General features: G+C 36.5%; 1 protein-coding gene across 2 annotated transcripts in view; it reads left to right on the forward strand.

Annotated features, from left to right (window-relative positions):
- Positions 1-15,065, forward strand: part of LOC150105791 (uncharacterized) — a 68,908-nt gene extending 53,843 nt beyond the window's left edge. For both annotated transcript variants that reach the window (XR_016548403.1, XM_090393590.1), the window contains 2 exons: positions 5,088-5,164; positions 14,465-15,065. Coding sequence is in view for 1 of the 2 variants with exons in the window: in XM_090393590.1 (XP_090249716.1) it covers positions 5,088-5,108 (21 nt within the window). In the remaining variant the exon portion in view is untranslated. The remainder of the gene's footprint in view (positions 1-5,087; positions 5,165-14,464) is intronic.
- Positions 15,066-26,909: the final 11,844 nt, after the last annotated feature.

Below are 26,909 nucleotides of genomic sequence, written 5' to 3' on the forward strand. Positions count from 1 at the left end.
TTAATGCGGAATATCTTCAGCTACTGAAGAATATTCAATAGAAAGGAAAAGGAATTAGGAGTGAATATTTCTGGTTGCGCAATATCTGTGAACTTCAAGCAACGTGGAATGGAGTTGCAATTTGTTAGTCCGTGCAATGTTCATAAATACGAATTGTTCGAAAGAAATATATATTACAGTATTGATTTATTTATTTACACGTGCTAAACATTATTTAATTCGTAATAAAGTTTTTCTTTGGTATATTTTCATATTTACGATTTGCAGGTTCGATATAATCAACTACTTGCATAACCAGTCCGAAATTTCCATTCTGCAGCGAAGCCATTCTTGAGTATCTGTAAGGAAATTAGTTGACATGGTATAAGAAGTTTAAAATATCTTATACAGCGAGCTAAGAACTTGTGTTTGCAAAAAATCTTTCTCCGTAGAAAAGTGATCAAAGCCCCCAAAATCGTGGGAGGAGTTTAGCCAGATAAAATGTCTGTTTCTTCAGTTCATCCACTTGACAGTCCATCCCCATATGGCTCTTTGCATTGTGACATTTATGATTGTTTAGGTGATGGACACTGTTAAAGAAACAAACTTTGTGCGTTAACCATCGCATCTGGTAAAACACTATTAGTGACAAATATATATACAATTCTAGAACATGTTCATGGTTTTGTTAGTTACTGCCAGAATGGACATCTGTATTCTCCTGAACCTTGCCTGCAGCTACTGTGCGATATAAAAATAAAATTCTGTCACTTCTTCAGCTAGACAGTTAAGATTTCCTAATCGTTGGGATTACTTTTATGCCAACCTTGTATAACAAGTTCCAGCATGTTTATAGGATTCGTTCACTCCAAGCATTTCAAAAGAGAAACAAAGTGTAAAATGCGTAATTTGAAATTATAACCTGAATGACTGCCCACTGCTCGTTTGCCATTTCCATGACATATAATGGTGGTCTGAAAAGTTCTCGGCCTCGACCATAGATGGCAATACTATCGGCAAGATGTTTTTTTCTAAGTTGGTACATCTGTCGTAAGCATCCATGCGAAATTTCAAGTGATTCTATCAAGTAATTTGTTTTATACAGCTGTCTGAAGCAAAAGTGTTTTCTGTATCCCTTGAAATGGTTAAAATAGAGTATCGTGCAGTTATAAAATTCTTTATAAAAGAAGGTTTAACGCCAAAAGAAATTCATTCGAAGTTCAGAAAACTTTATGAGCAACCTTCTCCTTCGTTTTTGACAATTAAGAAATGGGCTGCCGAGTTTAAACGTGGCTGTAACAGCCTTGAAGATGATCCACGCGAAGGACGTCCAAAAAAGTGTAACACCACCAGAAATCATTGATCAAGTGCACGATATGGTATTGGATGACCGTCAAGTCAAAGTGCATGGAATTGCTGAGACTATAGGCATTTCAAAAGAATGTGTAGGATATATATTTTGCATGAAGAATTGCAAATGAAAAATATTTGTGCAAGATGGGTGTCATGCTTGCTCACAGCAGATCAAGAACGCACTAGCATGAAAATCTCTGAACAGTGCTCGGAACGTTTTAACAAGAATAAAACTAATTTTGTGCGTCGATTTATTACTATAGGTGAGACTTGGATTCACCATTACACACCAGAATCCAAACAGCAGTCAAAAACTGTGGAGAGAAGCAGGTTGTTCAGCACCAAAGAAGAAAAAGTCGGTTCCATTAGCAGGGAAGGTCATGACATCGGAGTTTTGGGATGTTAAAGGCACTTTGTTTATTAATTATCTTGAAAAGGATAAAACAATAACCGGGAATATTATTCCGATCTTTTAACCAGACTAGACGAAAAAATTCGTGAGAAAAGACCCGGTTTGCTGAAGAAAAAAATCATCTTTCATCAGGACAATGCAACAACCCACAAAGCTGTTTTGATAATGAGAAAAGTAAGGGATCTACACCATGAATGGTTGGAACATCCACTCTATTCCACAGATTTGGCTCCCTCTGACTTCTATCTCTTCCCAAAACTAAAACTCTTCATCGCTGGTCAGCGTTTTTGTGCGAATCAAGAGGTGTTTGCAGTTGTAGAGGAATATTTCGCAGATCTTACTGAGAACCACTTCAGGGACGGGATAATGGTGCTGGAGCATCGCTGGAATAAATATATTAGTCTTATGGGAGATTATGTTGAAAAGGAAAAATAATTTTGAAATTATAAATTCGTTTTTTCGTTGTTAGGCCGAGAACATTTCTGACCACCCTCGTGTGTGTATGTGTGTATATATATATATATATATATATATATATATATATATATATACGTAAGGTGATCGGAATATCCCCATTCAGTTTGTATATTTTATTCACTAAGTTTGCTAACTTGATTTTTCGATCTTTTCCAATTAAATTATTTTTTATTCTTTTTTTGCACGCCTTCTTTCTCTGTTGTTGTTCTGTGGCATCTTCATGAAAGGTACCTGCGTATATCATTGTGGTACTATAATGAATCCAGTCCGGCAGTGCAAAGACCGTTATAGGTTTGATTTAAGCCACTTATTAGAGAAACTTGACTAATATTTCTTCACTTGATTTTGGAATTAATCGATCTTTAGCGCAAGCAAGTAGTTCTTTTTTCCTTCCCTTACACAAACGAAAATGCAGTATTATACTGAAGGTTTTTTTTCTTCTAAATGACCGTAAAAACATTTAAATCCCGTAAAAAAATGCTTTTTACGAGAAAAACACGTACAGAGAAATTTTATTATACTTTTTGAGTCCAGTGCATCTCTTTTTCAGTTAACAAATCTTTATTGCGCATACAAGTGATTGGTTATTAAATAACTTGTCCTATTTAACAACCAGTTTCCATATTATTTCTGACATCCTTCCCTCCTATTCTTGCCTTCAGTAATGACAATTAAAACGAAAATTAGACGTAAATGACAGGTCCTGCGGAAATTAAGTTGGCATCCATAGCGTCAGGCCACCTGAGGAAAGACCGTTCTAAGTTCGATTCTAGTTGCCGATTAGAGGAGTTTTGAGCCTTTCTTTGACCGATTTCGAACTTAGTCGATCTTTTGCAGCGGCAAGCGAGTTTTTCAATCCTTAAACTCAAGAAAATTGACCGTAGGACTCACATTATTTGAGACAATAGTACATTGTGTTAGGGACCACGAGATGGCAGCACTTGTATGCCGTACTCTCTTATCTGAGTGCCATTTAATATCATTGATAGTCATGAGCCAGCTATTCTATGTTTGTCTGACGATGGAAGCTAGCTGCATTCTTGCCTTCAAAAGTTAGGGTTAGATGGCCTCGCCTGTTTGGAGAATAAAAAAAAAAAGCGTTAATGGATTTTTTTTATATTTTTTTAGCGGAATGAATAATATAATCTATCCATAATATAACTTCGGTTTTTTAGCGTAAACTTTTCACAATAATGATTTATTCGTCCAGAAATATATTTCTTCTAAACTGTTATTTACGTAGCAATATCAATCTTGCGCTACCACCTTACTATAGAGCTTTATGATATTCATAAGCAGGTGATGACTGCCATGAGCGTTGTCGGTGTATGAGTTGAAAACAATTGTTCCATGACGTTTCACAAGATAACCATCCATTTGCTGTCAAGCTTCATATGCACTAAACATTTTCACCTCTTCATTTATTCATGCTGATCCTTTGAAACAACCTTTAGTCATCATTATCACCCAGCAAATCTCAAGTTTTGAAACGGCATTTCAGTGACGATAAGCGTCGTCTGTCCAATCAGTGTTTCACTCATCTGCAAAACCCATTTTTATTTCAAGATATGAAAGTTGCTCAGAAATAAACTTCACAATATTTTTGTAGGGAAATTAAAACATTTACACAGATTTACAAATCATTATTGCGATAAAGATTATCTGTTTAAAAGTGTTGATGCTGTTAGTGGATTCAAGATTACTGAAACAATGAGTTCAACCACCCACCAAACTCTACTATAACAATTATTAAATATTTAATATTACCGGCACTAAAATTTTGATTTCCTTCAAGCATTGACTGATGTTCTCTACAGAACACATAGCCATACGTCGACCCTCATTTCAAATTTTATACGTTTTCGAAACTCCCTGCTTATGAGGATTTTGTTGACACAGTAAGCATAAAATATTTACATCTTATTCCTTTTTTTTTCTCTTTATTTTATTAACAGGCAAACGGAACAACTTGCAGTTTTCACGTGGATTACTTTGTTATTCATCAAAGTATAGTTTGGTGCAGTGGCTGCTTGTACATAAGCATTGCGACACTGCAGCAAGCTTACAACAGTATATAAATGCAATACAACATGTTAATGGTTACAGCTTATGTTTCGGACATTGATTGAATAGTTAATAATTGGAATTGTTCGGTTAACGCTTTAGATTACGAAACAAATGCACTGCGATCTAACGCAGTGTCGGAATTATCACGTTCGGTCAGTTCCGGCTAGACTCGCTGATATTCGTTTGCACTTGTCACTGCATGCAACAAGTGAATCTGACACTGCTCGTTGAACAGTGTCGCTAAGGTGAATTGTATTTTTGTGCACGTTATTTATGTGAGATACGAAACTTTTATTATTGGTGTGTGTTCGTGATGAGGGCGAAATATTTTTGGTAAATCTTATTTTATTCTGTTAAAATAACATATAATTATTTATTTATTATAAATGCAAGGGTAAATTTATAATTTGCATTTATGATCTGAATTTATAATTTGCATTTATTATAAATGCAAAGGCAAACCGGACCCGTGAACACACCGGATACAGTCATAGGATATAATACGGCAAGGAAGGCAACGAGAAACCACCTTGCTCATAGCCACCCTAGATGGTGGCGTATATATAGCTGCCCCTAAACAGCTGAAAGGCTATAACTACACCAACATGCTTTATGAAAAAACAGTCGACGTAGGTGTGATGTCATAGATGTGGATAGGTGCATAATCGAGATTTATGTAGGCGGAGGAAAGGATAAGCATGAAATTAAAAAAAAAGTGGTATAGAATTGTTTTAAAAATATGCTGAACATTGGAATTTCTTTTAATATCAATATTTAATTTCTTGCATTTTCTCCTAAGGTAAAATTATATGTATCCTAAGACCCAGTGTCGAATCTAGGGTTGGATAAGCTTCATTGGCATAGACTTAGAAAAAGGTAAGCACTGCGCATTTTTACTGTTTTTACTAATTATAATTATAATTATGCTATAGGTTTCCGGTACTTTTGGTTTCAGAGACTTCCGGATTAGCCCTTTTTCGCTGGACCATTGGTGGTCATGTAATAATAATTCATTAGTATACCTCTGACTTACGAATTAACACCATGGACGGCTACAAACTTAAGTATTAAATGTAAATGTTTGTTAAATGAAATGCATTAGTACGGTGTGGCACAAAAAATAACGCTGAACTTCGACACCCCCCACCCCACCCTTTCAGTACATCCGGTATGAGACATACCGTTCGACTGCATGCACATTAAAAGAAGAGCACGTGTTGAATCTACGCCATTACATTTAGCTGTTGCAATGGTGATGTTGAAGTCGGAAGAAAAGACGTTTATTGTTGAGCATTATTTTCGTTCATACGGAGTTGGAAGACCAAATGGTCCAAGCTTACATGTTTGTGAGCAGTTTATTGGTCGTTTCCGTAAGCGTATCCAAGCAATAGTGTCGTCATTGTCTTAATCGAGAGGTTCCGACGTATTGAGAGTCTTCTGATGCATTATAAAGAGCATTCGGAGAGACTACGAACTGTTAACAAATGAGAATCACGGGCGTGTGCTGGAACAAGTGTTACAATCTCCGAAACAGTCAATGCCGAACAGCCCTAGAACTTGGAATACCCATGCGGTCACTACTTAAGGACCTACGTGGCTTTTCATGTCATTCAGGTGGGTCAGTGTTTAACAGCAACGGATTACGCTTCACGACGGTAATCACAACTGTGCACGCATGCTGACCAATGTCTGTGAAAATCCGTCTTTCCTCCATAATGTCTGTTTCTCGGATTTCCATCTTAGCGGTCGTGTGAACAGCCGACCCTACAAGATTCTTGGTTTCTCGAGACCTGCATTTGTTCAAGAGAAACCTCTTCACTGCATGGTGTGTGGTTTCCGGCCATGGCATAATTGAGGCCCGGCACCTTGAATGGCGAGCGCTACATCAAGAATGTGTTGGTTACGTTCACCCAATATTTGCATAGGATGTGTCGTGCAAAAAACATTCCATTTCGAGCACAGATATTCCAACAGGACGATGCTAATTGTCACACATCACGTGGTTCTAGAGCCTATTTATCAGAAAACTTCCCCGGAAGGCCGATTTCAAGGTTCACAGAATTCCCGTACTCTTCACGTTCTCCTGACTCGCTTGATTCCTTCGTTTGAAGGAATCGATATTCCCCCATGACCCGTCTTCAAAGTAAGGGATAAAATTACACGATATGTCTAGCAGATGTCCCAACTCTTGTTTTCCAAAATGACAAAGAACTTTAGCATGCGCTACGAAACCCATCTTGAAAGACAAGATGCCTATTTCGGCCACGTAATCTATCTCTTCGTTAATGTTTTATTCGACTAAGATTCCACCGATAGTTGCGGATCTACATATCATCATGTGTAAACTTATATTTCTTTGTTAATAAACCTGTTTACTCCATAACATATATCGTTGCAGTGTTATTCAGTAGTTTTTTTTTTTTTTGTATTGAGAACAATTATCTATAATTAAAGCAATTGCTTCTGAATTTTGAATTATTTAATTAGATCTTAAAGTCTATATTTTCAGGGGCGAATACTGGTCTTGAAATTCACGCTTACTCTTGTTATTATTCAGGGAGTGAAAGGCGTGACTGAAGTCTGATTAGCGGAATAATGGATTACTGACAATTTAAAACTATATATTTAGAAATGTATGTACATTTAATCATACATATACAGCATTTATTTTACAAATGATATTCTATCTTTTTCGGTTTAGCTACTTGAAGACAAATTCTACCCTACGGTTCTTCTTTATGAACTGGTCAATAACATCGTCATACAAAGTTGTAACTTAATTTTCCCAACTAACATGCACACTTGTAAAGGCTGACTGAAGCTCACTGGCTAGAGCTACTTTCACTGCATATGGCCTATGTTTAAGACGACGTGAAGGGAGCGTAAATGGCTATATGAAATGACAGTGCTGTAGCGAGGACCTGGAAGCTCACACAACCGAGCAAACCAAAGTAGTTTTGACTAGACGAGCAAGCATTGGCCTTCGATACACAACGCAAGACTCAATTATTGCCACGCAAGCTTAAGACGTCTTCTGTCTACAAATATAAAAGCCTAAATGGAATGCTTATAAATGCATGCATTTATTAACCATGTTTCAATAATATTACTTATTTCTCAAGTAATGTGCTTGCGCAGCAAGCATAGCAAGCATGGAGAATTCTCCCCTGTATATTTTCTTATATTGTACAGTTATAGTCAGCAAATTGCTGAACCAAATCAAAATAATTAGAAAGAAAGAATAAAGAGTATTGAAATCATCTTTCATTTCGTATTTAATGTTAAATCAGTTATTATTATTATTATTATCATGAAATTTTAGGAAATTAAAAGACACTAAAAGACAATGTTTTTCTAATAGACATTATCAAAATTCTAAATTTTCTCTTCTAAATTTTCAAGAGCTCCAGTCTTTACCATCATAATTATTGGAATATCTTACCGGGGCCAAAACTCTTAAGATTTCTTTCATGCATTGACTGATATCCTTCACTGAGCACATCACATGAGTGGCCACTACCACATCAACAACTTTCGTCGGGAATTTTTGACATATTTTCTGCTCCGCATATCAACACTTTCTCTAGTTGAATCTGTGGAAACTTTTTTAGAGTTTGGAGGAAATATTTTTCAAAATAATGGTTTACGTCCACTGCAATCAGATGGGTATTACTGGAGTAGAACTGTATATTGGGTCTACTACCTACTCCGATTTCTAATATTTTCAAGGGACGAGCCTGCTGTAATGCAAGAGATTCGAGGAGGTCAGCTGTACCAAACATCTTTTTGAGAGGTAAAATGTGCTTCCTGCACATTGGAGCTATCACCGTGGAAAACACTGCAGCCAACCACCATTCTTGAAAGGGTTTGCATACCATCACTGCTATTAGTAAAGGCAACAGAACAGTACACAGTTGCAACCAAACGAACAAAGTAAGTATAAAATATAGAACAATTTTCATCTTTTTTTTTTTTTTCTGTTCATTCACCAAACAAGAAGCACCAGACAGACGGAGCACATTGCAGATGCTTTCAAAATATAAGGTTAACCTCTTTCTGAAAATTACCCCGAAACAAAACTGGTGTGAACTAATATAACCATAATTCTTACGGGATATTGTTCCTCCGAAATATGTTCGTAATAGAAAGGACTATGACTTTATGTAAGAGCGACAGTTTTTTTTATTTACTTTTTCACACCAGATAATTTTATGGTTTGCGTTACGTAAATATTACGTAATAATAATGTAGGTGAATAACCTCCACTGATTAATAAAATAAGTAGATAAGTAGAGAAAAAAAGTAGATAAAAGCTGTTTTACAGCTCCAGTTACAGTTTTGTTTATGACTTATTTTATTATTTTATAGATCCTAGTTCATAGATCTTGTTTTATTCTCATGTTAACTCAACGTAGATCATCAACAGCATACGTTTGGAGTGGTTTATGCAAACGTGTGTTAGCCTAAATTTGAATGCGACTTCTTGTGTAATTTGTAAAAATGACATTCTAAGACCATTATTAAATATTATGAATATTGCTGCATATCATAATCATATCAACATATGATATATAGGTGAGTTTCCTGTTTTATACTAAAACATTTGGATATGTAAATTCCTATCATTACAAGGGAGCTAACTGATATAAGCAAGACGAGTCCGTAAATTTAAGAAAATATGCAAAAAATAAATAAAGTAGAAAAAAACGGTGTTTTTATGTTTGAGATACAATTCTGAAAGCTGCAATTTTAAACTTTGATTTTTATTCCAATCAAAGGGCACCGTCGGCTGCTATAAGGCAAACTAGCTTTACCACCAGAGTCAACTATTCCCAGTACCGTCGACAGGTGTAGCATAGAGGCAGCCTGCCTCACGGCGCGGCTTGATAAGGGCGCTCGTTCAGCCATATTGCGGTAGGTGCGGTCGCTACGCTAACAATTCCTGTTAGCGTAGCAAGTATGGAAAGAAGTTTTTCCAAGATTAAACTGGTTAAAAATTATTTGCGAACAGCAATGACCCAAGAAAGATTGGTTGGTCTAGCAACTACAGTATATCGATTGAGGCGCACGTAGCTTATCATTTAAATTTAGAAGAGCTTATAAACTTCATTGTGCGATATCCCCATAGAGCAAACATTTAATTAATATTATGTAATCGTTTTGCATTAATGTTTCTCTTGTAATAAAAACAAAATAGTAATTGGAGATTTTCTTATATTTTTGTCTTATAATCCATCGGGGGTGATATTTAATTGTTTGCCTCAGGGCGCGATCTAATCTGGCGCCGGCCCTGACTATTCCACTGTGCATAGCACAGATGTATAATATAATCTATCAATGGTCTATCTGTTCGATACAGGTACAAAAACAGTTAAAAAAACAACGTAATCAGCCAATAGAAACGTGGGGATGTCAACTCAGCCAACAAACGTTACATATACACGAGTACAAAGAATATCGTATGACTGCTTTGCAGTGTTAGAGGTCTGTGATATGAAGCGACAAATACTACTTGAGGTAATTTGATTATGATTAGGAATAGTTAATGGTTACCGTTATCGAAATACTGTTCATTCACCAAACAATCTATCATCTAATTTGATAATAGTAAATTAGTAAATATTAAATGTAATATTAATATTAAATTCTTATGAACGTTCGTCTCATACTGCGACATGGATCGAATCCAACGTCTTCCTGACCGAACGGCAATCGCCCCCCCTAACGAGCATGCAAATAATAATAGGGTAAGCCAGAAATTGTTGTCTTACTGAAACATTTTTCCCTAATTAGTCCTAGTGTTGAAGGCGTATGTAGTATGAATCCTCGCTGAAATCTTATGCACAGTTCAAGCATGTATGGGTAGATTCCATGTTGAGAAAAAAAAGAAAAAAAAAGAATTATCATTGATGAAATGTAATCATAGCTTCCATATCAATAATTGATAAAATTATTGAAAAGGACCTCTGCACTTATTTTGGACAATTAAAAGACAGATGTGAAGGTGGCAAACCAAATGCAGAGCATATTAGTTCTGCTGCGAAAGAAGTTAGCAATTGAGATAGCGATCAAGAGGAAAAGACAGAGGAGTAAAGCCAAACAAAATTGATCCAAGTTTTATGTTGTTTATGTTATTTTGCCAATTCTTTCTGATCTGATCTTACTTCTATATACGTATTATAAACCTACTAGTCAACCTGTGAGTTATCTAACATTCGTTTTTCCTATGATAAAGTTATGCAGAGGTATAGGGAGAAAAAAAGAATGTGTGTGACATTGAGGTCCCAATTAAGAGAAAGCTTTTGATTGTCAAAAGTTACTTTTCGCTGACTTATTCGACAAAGACATGAATAAAATACAAGCAATAGAAATGTTTTAAGGAAAGGAAAATGTTGGCAAAAACAAGGAAAGACAGAATAGGAAATGTGGACATTAGGAATAATTTAGGGCTAAAAGGTGTTCAAGAAATGCTTGTAAACTATCACTTGAAGTGGTTTGGACATCTAATGAGAATGAACTTAGAAAGAATACCAAGAAGAATATACGAAATGAAATTTGAGAGGAAGAGAAAGAGACCAAGAGGAGGACCACGGAAAAGCAGTCCTCCTCCACTTTTAAGTCTCAGCTCTAAGTTGGTACTAATAGGGTGGGAAAAGGGGAAATTAGTTCCACAGCATAAAGGAAGCTCCAAGACTGAAGTAGCAAATTACCGTCCGATCAGTCTCCTAGAATGGATATACAAGAATGGGATATTATATGGGGGCAACATGGTCTTGTGAAGAGTAGTTAGATCATGCTTCAGTAACCTTCTCACCTTTTATAACATATTGATACCTGAGTTGGATAAAGGTGATAGATATACGGAGATACTACTCCAAGACATTTGAGTAGTATCTCCGTGGTTTTGATACATAGATTGCAGCACATGTCGATGTATTCGAAGTTCGTGAAGTAAATAAGAGAGGAGAGTTAATGGAAAGATACCAGATAGTAGTTTATTCAGAAGATCGCTTAATACAATTTTGTCAAGAAGACCTAATAATTACAAATACTGTACGTTGTTTGAGCTTCCAAATAGAAGCCTCTAGAGATGAAAATCTCCACAAGACAATAACAACAATATAGTCAGAAACCAAATTGATTATATCTTAGTCAATCCATGTTCTGGAAGTAGTGTAAGAAGTGTATAGACCTACCCTAGTGCTGACATTGTTCAGACAATAATAATCCACTAGTAGCAGAACTCAAATTGAGACTAAAGAAAATCCAGAAAACAAAACAGACGAAAAAAGAAACTAAATTTAAAAAACTTAAAGAACACGAAAATAGAAAAAGAACTTAAATCAAAACTTAATAGAAAAGTTACTTGGATCTCCAATGATGACGTACTAGAAGTGAATGAATTGTGGAAGAAACTAAAAGAAGAATTATTAAAAATAAGTACAGAAATACTAGGCTATAGTACATCAATAGTTACCTTGTTACTACTAACCGAATAGGGTAAATGGGGCGATGTGACGTCACTGCCATCCCTGTCTCTTCTTATCAGATATAGATAAGTGACGTTATTTTTGAGATGTAGTTTCACACACACACACACACACACACACACACACACACACACACACACACACACACACACACACACACACACAATAAAATCCCTTTTAGTTGAAAAGATCCGAAATCAAAATCCGTCTAGAAAAAGGTTTTTTTATTTTTTAAATTTTTTTTTTATTTTCTATCCAGCAAAGAAGACAATCCGACATAATAAACGCAGCTACAAAAGAATGCCCTGCACACCAGATCCTAAAGAAAGTATCACTTTCCCTTTAACACATCTTTAGGAATGTTACTGCCATGTTTCTGACTTCATTGAGAACCCATTGCCAAATATAATTAAAATTAGGCGTTTATTAAAAAGCTTTTAAGTGAGATTCTGGGAGTTCGAATCAGTGTCTTCAAAGGTAAGAGGCGCCCCTTTGTTCAAAGTTATATTTCAGCGCCTGCATAAAATAGAATTTGCAAATTTAAATGAAATTAATAACAAGAAATTTTTATTTATTTAGTATGCAAATACAAGGCATACGTATGTGTACATAAAAATAGAGCATCTCAAAAAAAAACGTTTTTTCAATTATCACAAAAAATCATAACACAGTTCAAACCTGCTTTAACGCATCACCCATGAAGCGGTACATCAAAGAAAATCGGTTAATCGGTTGTTGAGTTAATTGTTCATTTTTTATCGCCTTACTGCTTATTTTAAATCGTGCAAGCCATGTAGTAAAGTTTTACTTCACGAAAAGAACATTGTATAAAACTGTACTATTATTTATCGTCTTGAAATGGCGATAAATAATAGTACAGGGGCACAACCTTTGTACGGGGGCACAACCAGCACACCCCCACCAGACGGCCCTGGTTCGAATAAATTATCCTAATTTCTGTACCTTATTACTGTTATGAGATGCGTTTTAATCGCCTTTTGTAAGAATATAACAGCGCCATCTGAGATCGACAGACTTTATTCATGTTTACTGTTTGAGATTATTACAAGAAATTCTTTGTTTTTGGTTTATAATCTCCATTAGTAATTTTCATCTCGGGGACCACCAAAATTGTGTAACGGTCATTGATCTGAAATTTCGAAACATCCACATAAGTGTTGCTTAACGATTTCCTCTATGAGCTCATCATGTTTCAGTATTGCAAAAAGCTAAAATTTTTTTTTTCAGCCTTCTCTTATCCAATACGAAGTCAAATGACCGTTTATTGGATAATAGACTATTATCAGTCATTCAAAACGTAAAACATTTTGAGGCTAATTGAACACCTAATTAACAGTTAACTGTCACTGTATGATACTTACTTTGTTTACAAAGTACCATAAGTGAGATTTTGTTTATTTGAAATATCGCTTAGTTAAAACTGTCTCGAGTGCTGCTTTTTTTTCAATGGAAAAAAGACTAGAAATTGCCTTGTATTTTGTAATCACCGTATTCGCATGGCTCTTAGCATGCACTGTTCTGCTGCCACTTGTAATAGCGTTAATAGTGTGCAAGCCTCTGCGTGAAAGTTGGTTTGCTGCAGTGTTTTCCATGCTGATTATTCCTACGTCTAATAAGTACTTCGTACCTCTCCGAAAAAAATTATTTGCTATGGCCGATCTGGAAAATTTAAGGCTTAAAAAGAAACGTCCTTTAAAAATAATGGAAATCGGAATTGGAAGTGGACCCAATCTCCAGTTCTACCCTGATAATACCTTGTTAACTGCAGTGGACGTGAACCCTTATTTCGAAAAGTATCTGAGTAAAACTTTGAAGGATTATCCCCATATTCGATTTGACAGATTAGTGATTGGTGGAGCTGAAAATATGTCTGAAATCCAAGACGAGAGTGTCGATGTGTTAGTGGCCACTTATGTCATGTGTTCAGTAAATGACATCAGTGAATGCATGAAGGAAATCAGGAGAGTTCTAGTTCCGGTAAGAGAATTACATTTAATTCTACGATTTAACCAATATACAACTAATTTCGTTTAGGAGTGTCCCATTTTACAATATCTTGGCTTTGGCGGTGGGAGTCATTGACTTCCATCATTGACCCTTTCCCATCAACCTTTCCTCGTCCCCAAAAAATTGTTTCTATTTCAGATCCTTTTTTAATCCTTCCCAAAGCGCTCTCTGCCCAACCTTAATAATAATATTATTATATATATATATATATGTCCGAATTTTCCTCCTATATTATTCATCATATATTGGTTTTTATCACACATCAGTAATGCCTTAAGATTTGAGTAAAAAGTCAATGACATTATAAAAAGGGGCACTCCTCAACGAAAGTAGGCTATATAGCCATAAAAACAATATTTACTTAGAAGAGTAACGTGGGAATTTTCCCAGAAATAATACCTCTAAAACTACTTAATAGCGTGCTTAAAAATATTTGACTAAATTAATTGTTATCTTTAACATCCCATTTAACGATAATCACAAAATCCCTATACATGAGAGAATTCGAATCCACAGTCCTGTTCGTTTGAGAACAAGTATATTAATCACTGTTAACCCTCAACCTTGTGTGAAAACTAATATCATTGGCAAGAATAATACGATATTTGTAATGGTTAGGCATTTATTACTTTTAACTGTTTCATTTCTTTCTCTTCAGGGTGGAAAGTACGTTTTTTTTGACCACGTGACGGGACCGAAGAATAGCTGTGAATTCTTTATGCAGCGACTAATTGAGCCACTCTGGAGCACTTGTTGTGCAGGCTGCCATTTCCGAAATGTACGACCTCTAGTGGAGAAAGCTGACTTCTCAGAGTTGACATGTAAAACTGTAATAATATCAAGCCCGGTAATTTACATCAGATATAGTTTGTTAGGCATTGCAACCAAGTAGCTGAACTATTATTAATGAGTTTGCAAAGTATGACGCCCTTTACAATTAAGATAAATGTGGAATTATGTTTGCTTTAATTTCTTGACACATATGTATTTAAAGGAATATTTTACTATTGTTATTTTATATCATTTTTTGTTAAGATTATTAGTGTCATTAATAATGTTTCGTGAGCACACACGCAATTTGTAGACAAAAAATAATGCTGTTGTTAGTGGTGGACGCTAGGAGGTATTGATGTTAGTAGTGTCGTGTTGTGATTGGAGAATTAAGTATCAGGGAACAAGGCGAGTATACGTATGGGAGTGGAGAAGAGTGCTCTCCTGTGATCAGTCCTTGAAGGTATTATATTGTAATAATAATAATAATAAAGCATTATTCTATTATATTTTCTGTGTGTTGATATCTATAAAAATTTACAATCTCTGTAAAATCAGGAACATTTATTACATAAATTTAGAAAATTTATTACATAAATAAATGAATTTATTTCATATATTTTTATGCTATCATTTTACAACAAAATATTTACATGCAGAATTATTGAAATGAAAAAAAAAAAATAAGCACTTAAAACACTCTTAGGGTAGTGTTTAATTGTTTATATAAAAGTAAAGAAATTGATAAATTTGAAGGGAGATATTTGAATTCGATAGAGATATTAGATTTTTTTTCTGTGTGTCAATTTATTATTATTTTTTAAACTGGATGACTCAGAAATCTTCTGGAAAAGTTTGGCGATTGAATTTAATACTCTTCATTGAAATAAAATGAAATTTGAACTGAATTGTGATTTCATTTTACGATTGTGAAACAGTTGAAGTATTGGCAACTGCGTTTCTTTGCTTGAAAAGTTTATTGATCAGCACACAATATCAATTAAAGCGATGTAGCAAACAACAAAATGGGAACTGGAGAAAATGGTAAGTCCCTAAGATCGCTCCACAAGGCCCTACTAAGGCATTAGTGGAGAAAGCTTTTCAGTAATTAGAGAAGGCAGCTAACAAAACGAACAAGGAAAAGTTAGACATTTAAACAGCAGAGATGTGAACATCAGACTTACATAAATGTTTTGGGAAAATATGGAGAAAAGAACAAGATTATAAAGGTAAGAACCTACTGGATTTCCCTCAGAACAAGAACTAGTCTTTGCTAATACCATGTGTTCCAACATATTATTATACAGACAACTCCATAGACTCATCGAGGTATGCTCTAAGATATTATGCAGCCCTATCCAATATTCGTATAATATTCCATCAATATGGTACGCAGATAATAATTTTTTTACCTCAAAATTTGTAACTTAAGACTTTACAACATTAAGATGAAACCCATTCTCCTTTTCCCACATTGTCAGTCTATTTAAATCATCCGACAAAATTTTAACGCAACTTTATTGACTGTTACTCTACTCGATTTTGCATTATCAGCAATCAACTAAATATTTACTCTCATATTTAAAGTAAAAATTAATTAGTAGCTCCCCAAGAACAGAGCAGTGCGGCAGCTGCTAATCATCATAAACCTTCTACGCGATTGTACCAGGAATAAACTTATTTTCTTCTTTAAGTGCTATTTTCTAACGGAGTTCAGCGACCACCTTTGCAAATTTACTTCTGTCTTTAGGGGCTCTGATTATCTGTGTTCAGTATAGTTCAGTTTTTCATATTGGTTAGCCATGATATTTTTCTTCTTCCAGGTTTTCTCTTTCCGTTGATTTTGCCTTCTAGTATTATCTGGAGAATGTTATATTTATGGTTTCTCATTAGCTGTCCTAAGTAGGTATTTTTTCTTCCTTTCACATTAATTCTCGATTTTTATTTATTCTTATCAGTGCCTCTTCATTCTTCACCTTTTCTGTTCAACTGGACCTTGAGCATTCTTCTAAATATCCACATTTCAAAGCCTTTCCGCTTTTTTATTGTATTTGCCTTTAACATCGATGTTTCCACTCCGTATAGTAGACTTGACCATACGTAGCACTTCATCTTTCGCAGTGCCGACTCTAGGGGTTCTGGAGCCCCCGATGCAAAGTTAAGTTGAGTGCCCTTTACTTTCTTTAAAAAAATGTATTTAAAATTTAAAGGTTAAAAACTCAAAACATATATTTTTATATAAAGTCGTGTACTTCGAAAAATACATATATTAACAACACAGCAAAAATAGCGAAACATAAAAAAATGCAGACAGAATTACGCATACATAATTTACCGATTACTGGGCTATAAGCTATTATAACTGGAGATGTACAAACCAGAAAAATTGCACAATGATAAGAATAATTTAATTTTTAATGGAAAAAGAAAGTTTACTTTTCTTGATTTTGTGGAAGCAAATCATCCAAAATTTCACTTGTTTCTACTTTCTCGCAGATATCACCTTCTGATGCGATCATTGATAGTCCAACCAGTCTTTCCTGTGAAATACTAGATCTTAGATATGTTTTAATTAGCTTCAATCTTGAAAATGATTGTTCGCTACTTGCAACTGAAAGTGGACGTGTCAAAATTATTCGAAGCGAAATTGACAAGTTAATAAAGATGCTATCTAAATTATTTGTAATATTTTCAGTTGGCGTAAGCTGTCAATCTCCTGTATGATGACCTTTAGAATTTATACGAGTATTTTTTTATATAATTCGGTGGCACAAATAGCCTTTTCTTCATCATCACGATGTTTTCTTAAACTGTCCTCATCCATATGAGAAATTTCCTTGAAAGTGGATAAAAACTGAAATACACTCAATGAGCAGTTGAATTAAAGATACCTGCCGTGTTGAAGAAATGGTGCTGTGGTCGCCCCGGCGAATGCAATAGTGCCACGTGGCGCGTGACGGGGATGTCGTCAGACCTTGTACTGACCATCTGAGTAATAGCCGAGCACAGAATAGGGAAGACTCGAGATCTCAGCGAATTCGATCGCGGCCAGATAGTCGGAGCCGGACATATGGGGCACTCCATCCCCAAAGTCGTGCGGGCACTGGGCTTTTCACGGGCCACTGTGTCAAGAGTGTACCGTGAGTACATAGGAATCGGGTAAAACCACAGCCGCCAGGAAAAATTGCCGTGGTGTACAACGTGTCGATGACAGGAGACGTCGTCTGCTAGCTCGGATGGTAACAGCGGATAGACGGGCCGCAGTTCACTCGCCAATTCAATGCTATACAACAACGACGTGTAAGCAGCCACACCATCCAGAACCATCTCCTCACCATGGGGTACAGAAGCCACCGCCTGACTCGGGTACCTCTGCTCACCGCACGCCACAAGGCACAACAATAAGCATTGGCGCAGGAACACCGCCATTGGACCTTGAACGCATGGAAAAAGGTCGCCTGGACTGATGAGTCGAGGTATACGCCGATGGCAGGGTACAGTTCAGGCCGGTGGTGGTATCCTCGTATGGGGACTGTTTACTTGGGATGAAATGGGTCCCCTGGTACATCTACCATCTTCCCTCACCGGCGAACGATACAGGGACCTGCTGTCTGATCATGTGCACCCATTTCAGCACCCTGCAGGAGACCTGTACCTACAGCAAGACAATGCACCGGCCCACCGCTCCCTAATTGTGGCCGAGTGGGTGGATTAACACTCCACAGACATGAGGATGCTTGGCTGGCCTCTGAGGTCTCCTGACCTCAATCCTATTGAACACATCTGGAATGCTGTAGAGAGAGAGATATACGCGCCCTGGACCCTGCTCCGACCAATCTCTGTGCATTGTGGGAGGCTATACAGCGGTCATGGATCAGTTTGGCTCCCCAACACTTCCGGTGCCTTGTGGAGTCCATGCCACGCCGCATCGCTGCCGTCATCAAGGCAAAAGGGGGTGCTTCCCGCTACTAGGCAGATATCTCTAATTCAACTGCTCATGAGTGTATATTAAAGTGACTTGTCAAGGGATCAAAACTTTCAGCTAAAGAACAATTGGAAGAAAAAAATTCTAACTTTAAAGTTATATTGCGGATCAACTTGCGCTTAGTCCGAACATTCACAACAGAAAATCTTTTCTAACGTCCGTGTAATGTATTGCTTTTGAAGTCAGGAGAAATTTAAAAATCTAATGCTAACTCTTTTTCCAATTCAAGTATAATTAAAATTTTCATTCGATCTAAATTCTTTAGTAAAGTCGACTACATTATTTAAGGCGTTTATAGATTCACTTAAATTTGTTTGGATTTTGAAGCATTTTACTCACTACATTGATCGTGCACAAAATTCATACCAGATTATGAGTGAACACAAAAAATCCATAATCTTTAATTTTAAAAGGTAATGTTTTTGCTTCATATTTTGTGCTATTGTCGTCAATTTGAATATTATTATAAATTTCCACAAAAGAATCTAAAATTTCTCCAATATTATATCTAAGTGAACGAAGAGCGTCAATCCTCGCTTGCCATCTAGTATCAGATAAAGTTTTAAGTGCATTTTGGTGTACGTTTTCACTACATACTATCATTTAGTCAAAGCAACTAAAGAAATTATAAGTTTCTTGTATGGTGCTAAAAAAAAACTCACTGTTTCATTATTAATTTGAGCAGCATCAGCGATCACGAAATTTAAGTTTGTGCTGCGCACGGGACAAAGAGTGCCCGAGAGTTAATATTCGCTAAGTGTCTCCGAACGCCGCTGTGTTCTTCGCATGCACGCCCCGTTATCGTATCCTTATCTTCGCAAATTTTAATATCTAAATTTAAATATTTTAATTTATCTAAGAGGTACGTGGAAAACTCGGGTTTTTCATTCCTCCGAACAGACAAACCGGTCCTATGAACACACTTATCTTGATTCGATAAAAACTAAATCCTAAACACGACCATTATATATTTCAATTACATCACTCATACATAAACATGGAAAAAGAAACATAAGTACAGACCCATCATCACATTGTCTGTAATCAACCAAATCATAGAGCTATTTGTGTATTGCAAACTCTCCACATACATAGAAATATTCCAAATCATCCCCAAAACACAATATAGCTTTCAAAAAAAAATAAAGGAACATTAACACTCTTGGAAGATTTCACAGGCCTAATAAACACTGCGTTAGATAAAATCGGAATAGTCGTTGTTTTTATTGACCTAACAAAATAGTCTGACACACTAACACACAAAACCTTGCTGAACAAACTGACACATATCGGAATCGGAGGTGGTCTACTCCAGTGGTTCAAAGCATACATGAATAACCGGAAGCACATCGCACATATAGGATCAGCGCACAGCAAAGAGGTACCGTAACCTGTGAAGTACCAGAAGGAGCTGTTCCTTCTCCCATTCTTCTTAATATATACACACACGATATTAGCCATCTTCCCCTAAAGAGTAAAATCTTCCAATACGCAGACGACATGGCCATAGTATCCATTCACAACAATGCAAATATCGGTTACAAAAATATGCTACACAGCAGGGGGCACGCCAAGGGTATTTGTCACCCTGGTACAAACTTTTATCGGCCGCCCCTAATACTGCATTGTATAATCCGAATTAGATATTAGCTACATAAAATGTCGCCCTATCAATGTTGCTGCCCGGGTGCGGTGTACCCCTTGCACCCTTGGGTTGGCACGGCCCTGCTACACAGTATCAATCAAATCACTTGGCTAGCTAATTGAAAACGGCATATGTATAACCCCTGACAAAAACAAAGCTATTCGAAAACTCCCCAGATTATACCCATAGAAACTACAGTATTTTTCTGATGATAAGATGCACCCCAAATTTATGAGACAATTTTTATTATTATATAAAAATATTCATAAACCTTAAATTTCATTTATTATTACCATAACTTGTACCAGTAGCATTCAGTTCGTCTTCACCAGTCTCGTTACTGTCACGTTTCGTATCATTGTCTGAACTATTGTTATCAATCTCTTCAAAAACTAAGTCATCTTCAGCACCATCCATCGCGTTGCTTATGTCGCATTTTTTAAAAGACTTAATAATCGTCTCGTTCTTTCAAAACGGCATACCCTCGCCCAGTAACGACGCCGTAAAGCTTTCGTATGTAAATCGGGGATTCTCACAAATGCAGCGAGACACGTGTTTGGCTCGAATCGAAAACATCGGGATTCAAGACTTACGCGATATCATCTACCTTTGGATCATAAGATGCACCCAAATCCTAAGTCGATTTCTCTACGTAAAAAAGGTGAGTCTTATGGCTAGAAAAATACGGTAAATATCTCACTATTCAACATCCGTCCTCCTATACACAAACGCTGATCCTAAAACCACAACCATCACACAGGTGAAAACAACACGCTATCTCGGACTTCACTTTGATGCTGATCAAAGTTGGAATAGCTATAAAAATCATTTACACAACAAACTATATCGATTAAAAGAGATTGTTTCGACACACACACACACACAAGAATTCTAATCTATAAAGCATTATGAGAAAACATTTTAAGATACGCAATCACATCATACGCATTCTGTGCAGACAACAAACAAACTTAACAGATTACAATCGTTGCAAAATAAAATGGTAAAACTGATATTCTGGGAACAACGAGAATAGCCCACACTAAATACGGGCAGCAAGGATAGAACACAAAATATTTAAGGTGAAACACTTATTCCACTACACACTCAAGAAAAACATTACTTCAGTCCAACCTACAAAGTAGCCATAACAACATACCAGATAACAAGACCACAGTCAACAAACTACATAACATATAAGTATAATAATCACTGCAGAAAAGCCACCGGAAGCTTCTACATACCTGACAGGATCAACAATCTGCTATTCGACGACAGGAACCAACCTAGGAACCTTCAGAGAGCTGGTGCTATACAAATATTATAGCGAGACTGAAAATTTGAGGGAAATTACACATGCACGCAATCTTTAATATAATAACGCAAAAGTACATCTATGATCTTAAACTAGTTCTGCAAACGATAGCAGCACGCAAGATGTCTTTATTATGCTGGAAAAATGGAATCATTTTCAAAATGCACGTGTATTGAGTAGCTAAAACAAGTCACCTTCTGAATTAGTTCAGATTAAAAATATATCCCACTTGGATGGATGTCTAAATGCGCAGAACAGAAAAATAGTGAATGGTTAGAAGAATAAATATTATTAAATATTGTGTCGTTTCTCCTTAACTATTCTTAAATATTTCATTCTCCCTAATAACTATTCTAACTATGGAATAGTTAATAGGAATATGTAAATAGTTAATAATAAATAATAGTTGGATGTATTCTCCCTAAATATTCTCCCTAAATATTCTTAAATATGGTGCTGTTCCTCCACAACCATCCTGTTCCAGTTCTTTAACAATTAATATTCCATCTACAGAGCGTGTATTAAGAAAGAATATGAATAACTTTATATGGAATAAAAAATTTCAGACAGCTAATGTAATCGAAATATTATTATTATTGTTTGACACCTACAGGGAGTCTAAGTGCTCATCGAGGGAAGGCACCTGCTCTACAACTCTATCTTCAACATTTAATCACCAACTACATCAAGACCATCTACCGCCGAGTACCACTCGTATTTCCACAGATAATCACAAATATCCATGTTCATTGCGGGATTCGAACCCGCAGCCTTTTGGCAAAAGAGCAGATACACTATCCACTCGGCCAACAGGCTGGTTATTTCTTAAATTTTTTTAAAAACATTTATTTTTTTTTAAATATTTAAAAATAATTTTTTTTAATGTTTCTTATATGGGAAATATTTCTTTTTTTTTTTTCATATATATTCGCGACGAATAACTTTATACCGAATTAAAATTTTCAAAAAGCTAAATATAATCGAAATATTAAATAATATATAAAATATTTCTCAAATTTCTTTAAGAAATATTCTTAATTCTTTAAAATATTACTTAATTTTTTACAATTTTTTTTAAAAAGAAACATTGTTTTTTAAATATTTCTTATATGGGAATTTTTTTTTCTTCACATATATCAGCGATGAAATTTCGTGCGATTATTTTTCCCGCCATGAACTGTCCGGACACGCCATAAGAGGCATACAGTGCTCAGCTGCTGATATGGGGGGAGGTGATTTGCCTTCGTCATCTATGCATGAGTTAGAAGAAAAGAGTGATGCTAGGAGGTCAGCTTTTTCTTTGGGTGCTGTAACAGTGGTGCCTTCTTGATGAGAGAGAGAGAGAGAGAGAGAGGGGTGGGAGAACACGTCAGTAGAAGTTACATCCGATTGCTTTTCCGAGGACCAGTAGGCAAGGTTACCATTTGGACAAGAGTCGACTTTTTTGCATATGACTTTTATGAAGCTGGATTTGATTTGCTGATAGTGGATTGACATTTATTGCATACTTCTGCATGGGCTAAGTATGAAGCTTGATTTCTTGATGCAAGCCATCTGCGATAAGCTGAGATTTTTTTTCGATTGCTTTCGTAAATCTTCTGTTGAACCAGAACAAGGAAAGTAGATAAAAATATTGGATGGAATGAGGGATGAATGGCTTCATGCCAATGGGGATGATTTCTGTCACTCGCTGAGTGCAGGTGTGCTTAGTAGTTTCGGAGATCAACACCACTTTTTACCGTTTGTAGTTCCACAGAACAGGTGGTTGAGTGTGATCATCGGAGGGGCGTTCTGTGATACTGGAAATTTGCAGTAGATTGTGGTCTGAGTTTCGGAGAGGAGAGGAAACTTCTACCGAAAGAGAACTAGTTTAAAAAAATGATCAAGGGTATTGGGAGAGTGAAGAGCATTATTTGGATAGCAAAAACCTCCTCATCACGTTCGGCTTGATCTGTAGTGTTGGAGAAGTTCAGGTCATCTAAGACCTGAACTTTGCTGTTTGGGTAGCTGGATTATAGAAGGTCGAGTTTCATGGAGAGGAAGGTGAAGAGGTCATTGTGATTTTCAGAGTTTGGCGACTGGTAAATGCATCAGCGGAATGTTACTAAGTGGAGCAAGGAAACCTTCAGCTAGCGAAGGTCAAAACCAGGAGATTTTAAATTTGGAATTCTCTGGCAGTCAATGTCAGCACGTACAAAGGTGCATTGCCACCTTTGTGGCGAAATGAATCATGAAGAGTATACTTTGGGCATTGAAGGTGAACTGTGGTTGATGTGGCTGTAAGTTGGGTGTCCGTTAATAGAAGGAGGTCTGGTTTGGTTGTCTGTAAATGGTAATGAACGTCATTTATGTCGGAATTTATGCCGCGAGATGTTTGTGAAGCGGATGTGGAAATGATTTTTTTTTTTTTGGTAGGGATCTTGGTAAGTTTGGAAGACTGTGTTTCGTTAGAACTGTTCGGATGAACTGGTTGTTGTGGGGGGGGGGGGGGGATTATGTTCGCACTATTGCCGTCATTGTTTGCTTCTTTAGTTTTTCATTGAAAATAGAGCGGTGATTATTCAGCGTGAGTTTCACCTGGTCTCCATAGGTGGCGAATTGATTTTCCCTTCACATAAAACCGAATTGAATTGGGATTAGTAAGGATATTTTTTGTTTTTCGGAAACTCGGTTTTTCATGACTCAAAATAAGAAAATCTCTAAATATACAACAATTATTATTACGTCAACCTTCCACCAAGAGACTCAGGTGCATATACGGTGACTCGCACTGAACTACACTTAATTTTCTTACTCAATAAGTTTGGATTCACGCTGGTTTATCACCACTATATATCAGAGTAAATACTCTGATATGTAGTGGTGAGAAAGCAATATAGCAATATAGACCGGAGCAAATCAAAAAGTTATGAAAGAGAGAACTAAGCCTTGTTCAACGCAGTTCAATGATGTTAGCTTGCAACACGTGTTGCAAGCTAACATCATTGATTGCTAACATCAAGCAATCAGTTCCACATGGATTTCCTAACTCCATGTGGAACTGATTACTTTAATTATTTCTGGGAAGAAAGGGACGAAACGTTTATTCCCTACCATGAACCATGAAGAATTGCATGTAGACTGACAATAGGTAGCTAATAAATATCATTAATAATTTTTGCGAAATTAAATTTCTTTATCCCTAACGCTATACTGTGTTATCAGACCACAATATTATGTTCTGGTAACACAGTATACTGGGATGTAGAAGTAGATTGACAAATGCAGTACTGTTTTTAACAGTTTTTGTGTGATTAATACTTTCATTTTATTACTAATATTTATTCTTTCCTTAAAATATTTAAAATATCTACCTTACTTGTATACTAAATTGACAGTCACTACACACATCAAGGGCGATTGCTGGCGTTGAAATTCACGTTTGCTCTTGTTATCATTCAGGGAATAAGAGGTGTGATTGAAGTCTGATTAGCGGAAAAATGGCCGCGCGGTTAGCCTAGAGGCTGTGCGCTTCGCAACCATATGATTGGGGAAGGAGCGTCCCAGGTTCGATTCCCGTCTAAGACGTGAGGAATTTGAGGATCTGCCATAGCCAAGTTAGCCGGTCTTGGGTGCAGGCAGTAGGGTTTTTTCCCGCCAGTTTATCTGGCGTTTTTCATCTCCCGCAAGCAGGCAAACCGGCCCCGTGAACACACACCTCTACAGCCATAAATACTTAACCCCCCATGAGGGGGCTCAACTCGCCCCAGTAGGGACGGGGGAGAATAAGGGAGGAAACTCCATACGAATAAATAAATAAAGCGGAATAATGAATTACTGACCATTTAAAACTGTATATTTAGAAATTTATGTACATTTAATCATACAAATACAACATTTATTTTACAAATGATATTCTATCTTTTTCAATTTAGCTACTTGAATACAAATTCTACCCTACGGTTCTTCTTTATGAACTGGTCAATAACATCATCATAAAAAGTTGGTTTTAACTTAATTTTCCCAAGCAATACGCACACTTTTAAAGGCTGGCTGAAGCTCACTGGCTAGAGCTACTCTCACTGCGTATGGCCCATGTTTAAGCAACAGGGTGAGATGACGTGGAGGGAGCGGAAATGGCTATGCGCGCGCATGAAATCACAGTGTTGACGCGAGGATCTGGATGCTCCCACAACCGAGCAAGCCAAGGTAGCTTGACTAGCGTCGGCCTTGGATACGCAACGCAAAGCTCAATTGCCACGCAAGCTTAAAACGTCTTCTGTCTACAAAAATAAAAGCCTGAATGGAATGCTTATAAATTTTTTAACAAATAAATGTATGCATTTATTTGTTAATAAATGCATGCATTTATTAACAAATAAATATTACTTCTTTCTCAATTAATGAGCTTGCGCAGCAAGCATAACAAGCATGGAGAATTCGCTACTGCCTCACATTAACTTCGCCTCACGAAAACTTTATTATTGCTCTGATACTGCAGTCGATCCTGTCCCCACAGTTTATTATTTATGTCACTTGATTGCGTGCGTTCTATGGCCGGTTTTTCTATCCCACAGAATGAAAAAAACGAGATGAAAAGTCATGCAATTTCTGTATGACACTGGTTGAGTCACCTTCAGGTGAAGAGGAGAGGGCTTACGAGCAAAAACCCAGGTCTTTCTGACCATGAAGAAGAGGGGAGGGCAGAGTTAGTATTTTAATACAGATGGCCGTGAGCAGCCAGATTCCAAAGAAGCAGAATTAAGAAGGACTTGAGTGTGTGTGTGTGTAGTTATAAAAATTGTTCTCTCAAAGAAGAAATAGGATGAAAAATAATAAAGAAAGAATGACCAATTTTGGAGATTTATTTCCGTAATTAACTTCTCTCTCTCTCTCTCTCTCTCTCTCTCTCACACACACACACACACACACACACACACACACACACACACACACACACACACTGATTAAAGAGATTAAAGTCTGCTATCTTATTACTGGAAATTTGTAAAGGGTTTTCCCAAATTCATCAAAGTGGCTGATTGCATAAAGTGAACTGTAGGCCTCTTAGTCTTGTTAAGTGTCAGAGAAATGTTAAAGAAAAAATCATTTGAGATATCCGTAGGGTTTTTACAGGAATCATTTACTGAGTGTGGAAGAGAAGAGGTTCGTTTAGGGGGGATAGATTAAGACAAATCAGCTAAAATTTTATGAAGAGTTTACGAGAGAAATGGATTATGGTAATAACTATGATTTGAATCACGTGGATTTCTGTAATTATTCCTGTAAAAACCTGTTGATTTAAATGAGATAAATTCAAATGGATGGTCATCTACTGAGACAGGCTAGATACGGGACGGTAAATATATCCGACAGGAAGTTGGATTGATTGTTTAAATTTCAGCCGA

This window comes from Typopeltis vanoorti, chromosome 6 (genome assembly GCF_054136105.1).
Source record: "Typopeltis vanoorti isolate ZY-2024b chromosome 6, IOZ_Tvanoo_1.0, whole genome shotgun sequence".
Taxonomy (NCBI): domain Eukaryota; kingdom Metazoa; phylum Arthropoda; class Arachnida; order Uropygi; family Thelyphonidae; genus Typopeltis; species Typopeltis vanoorti.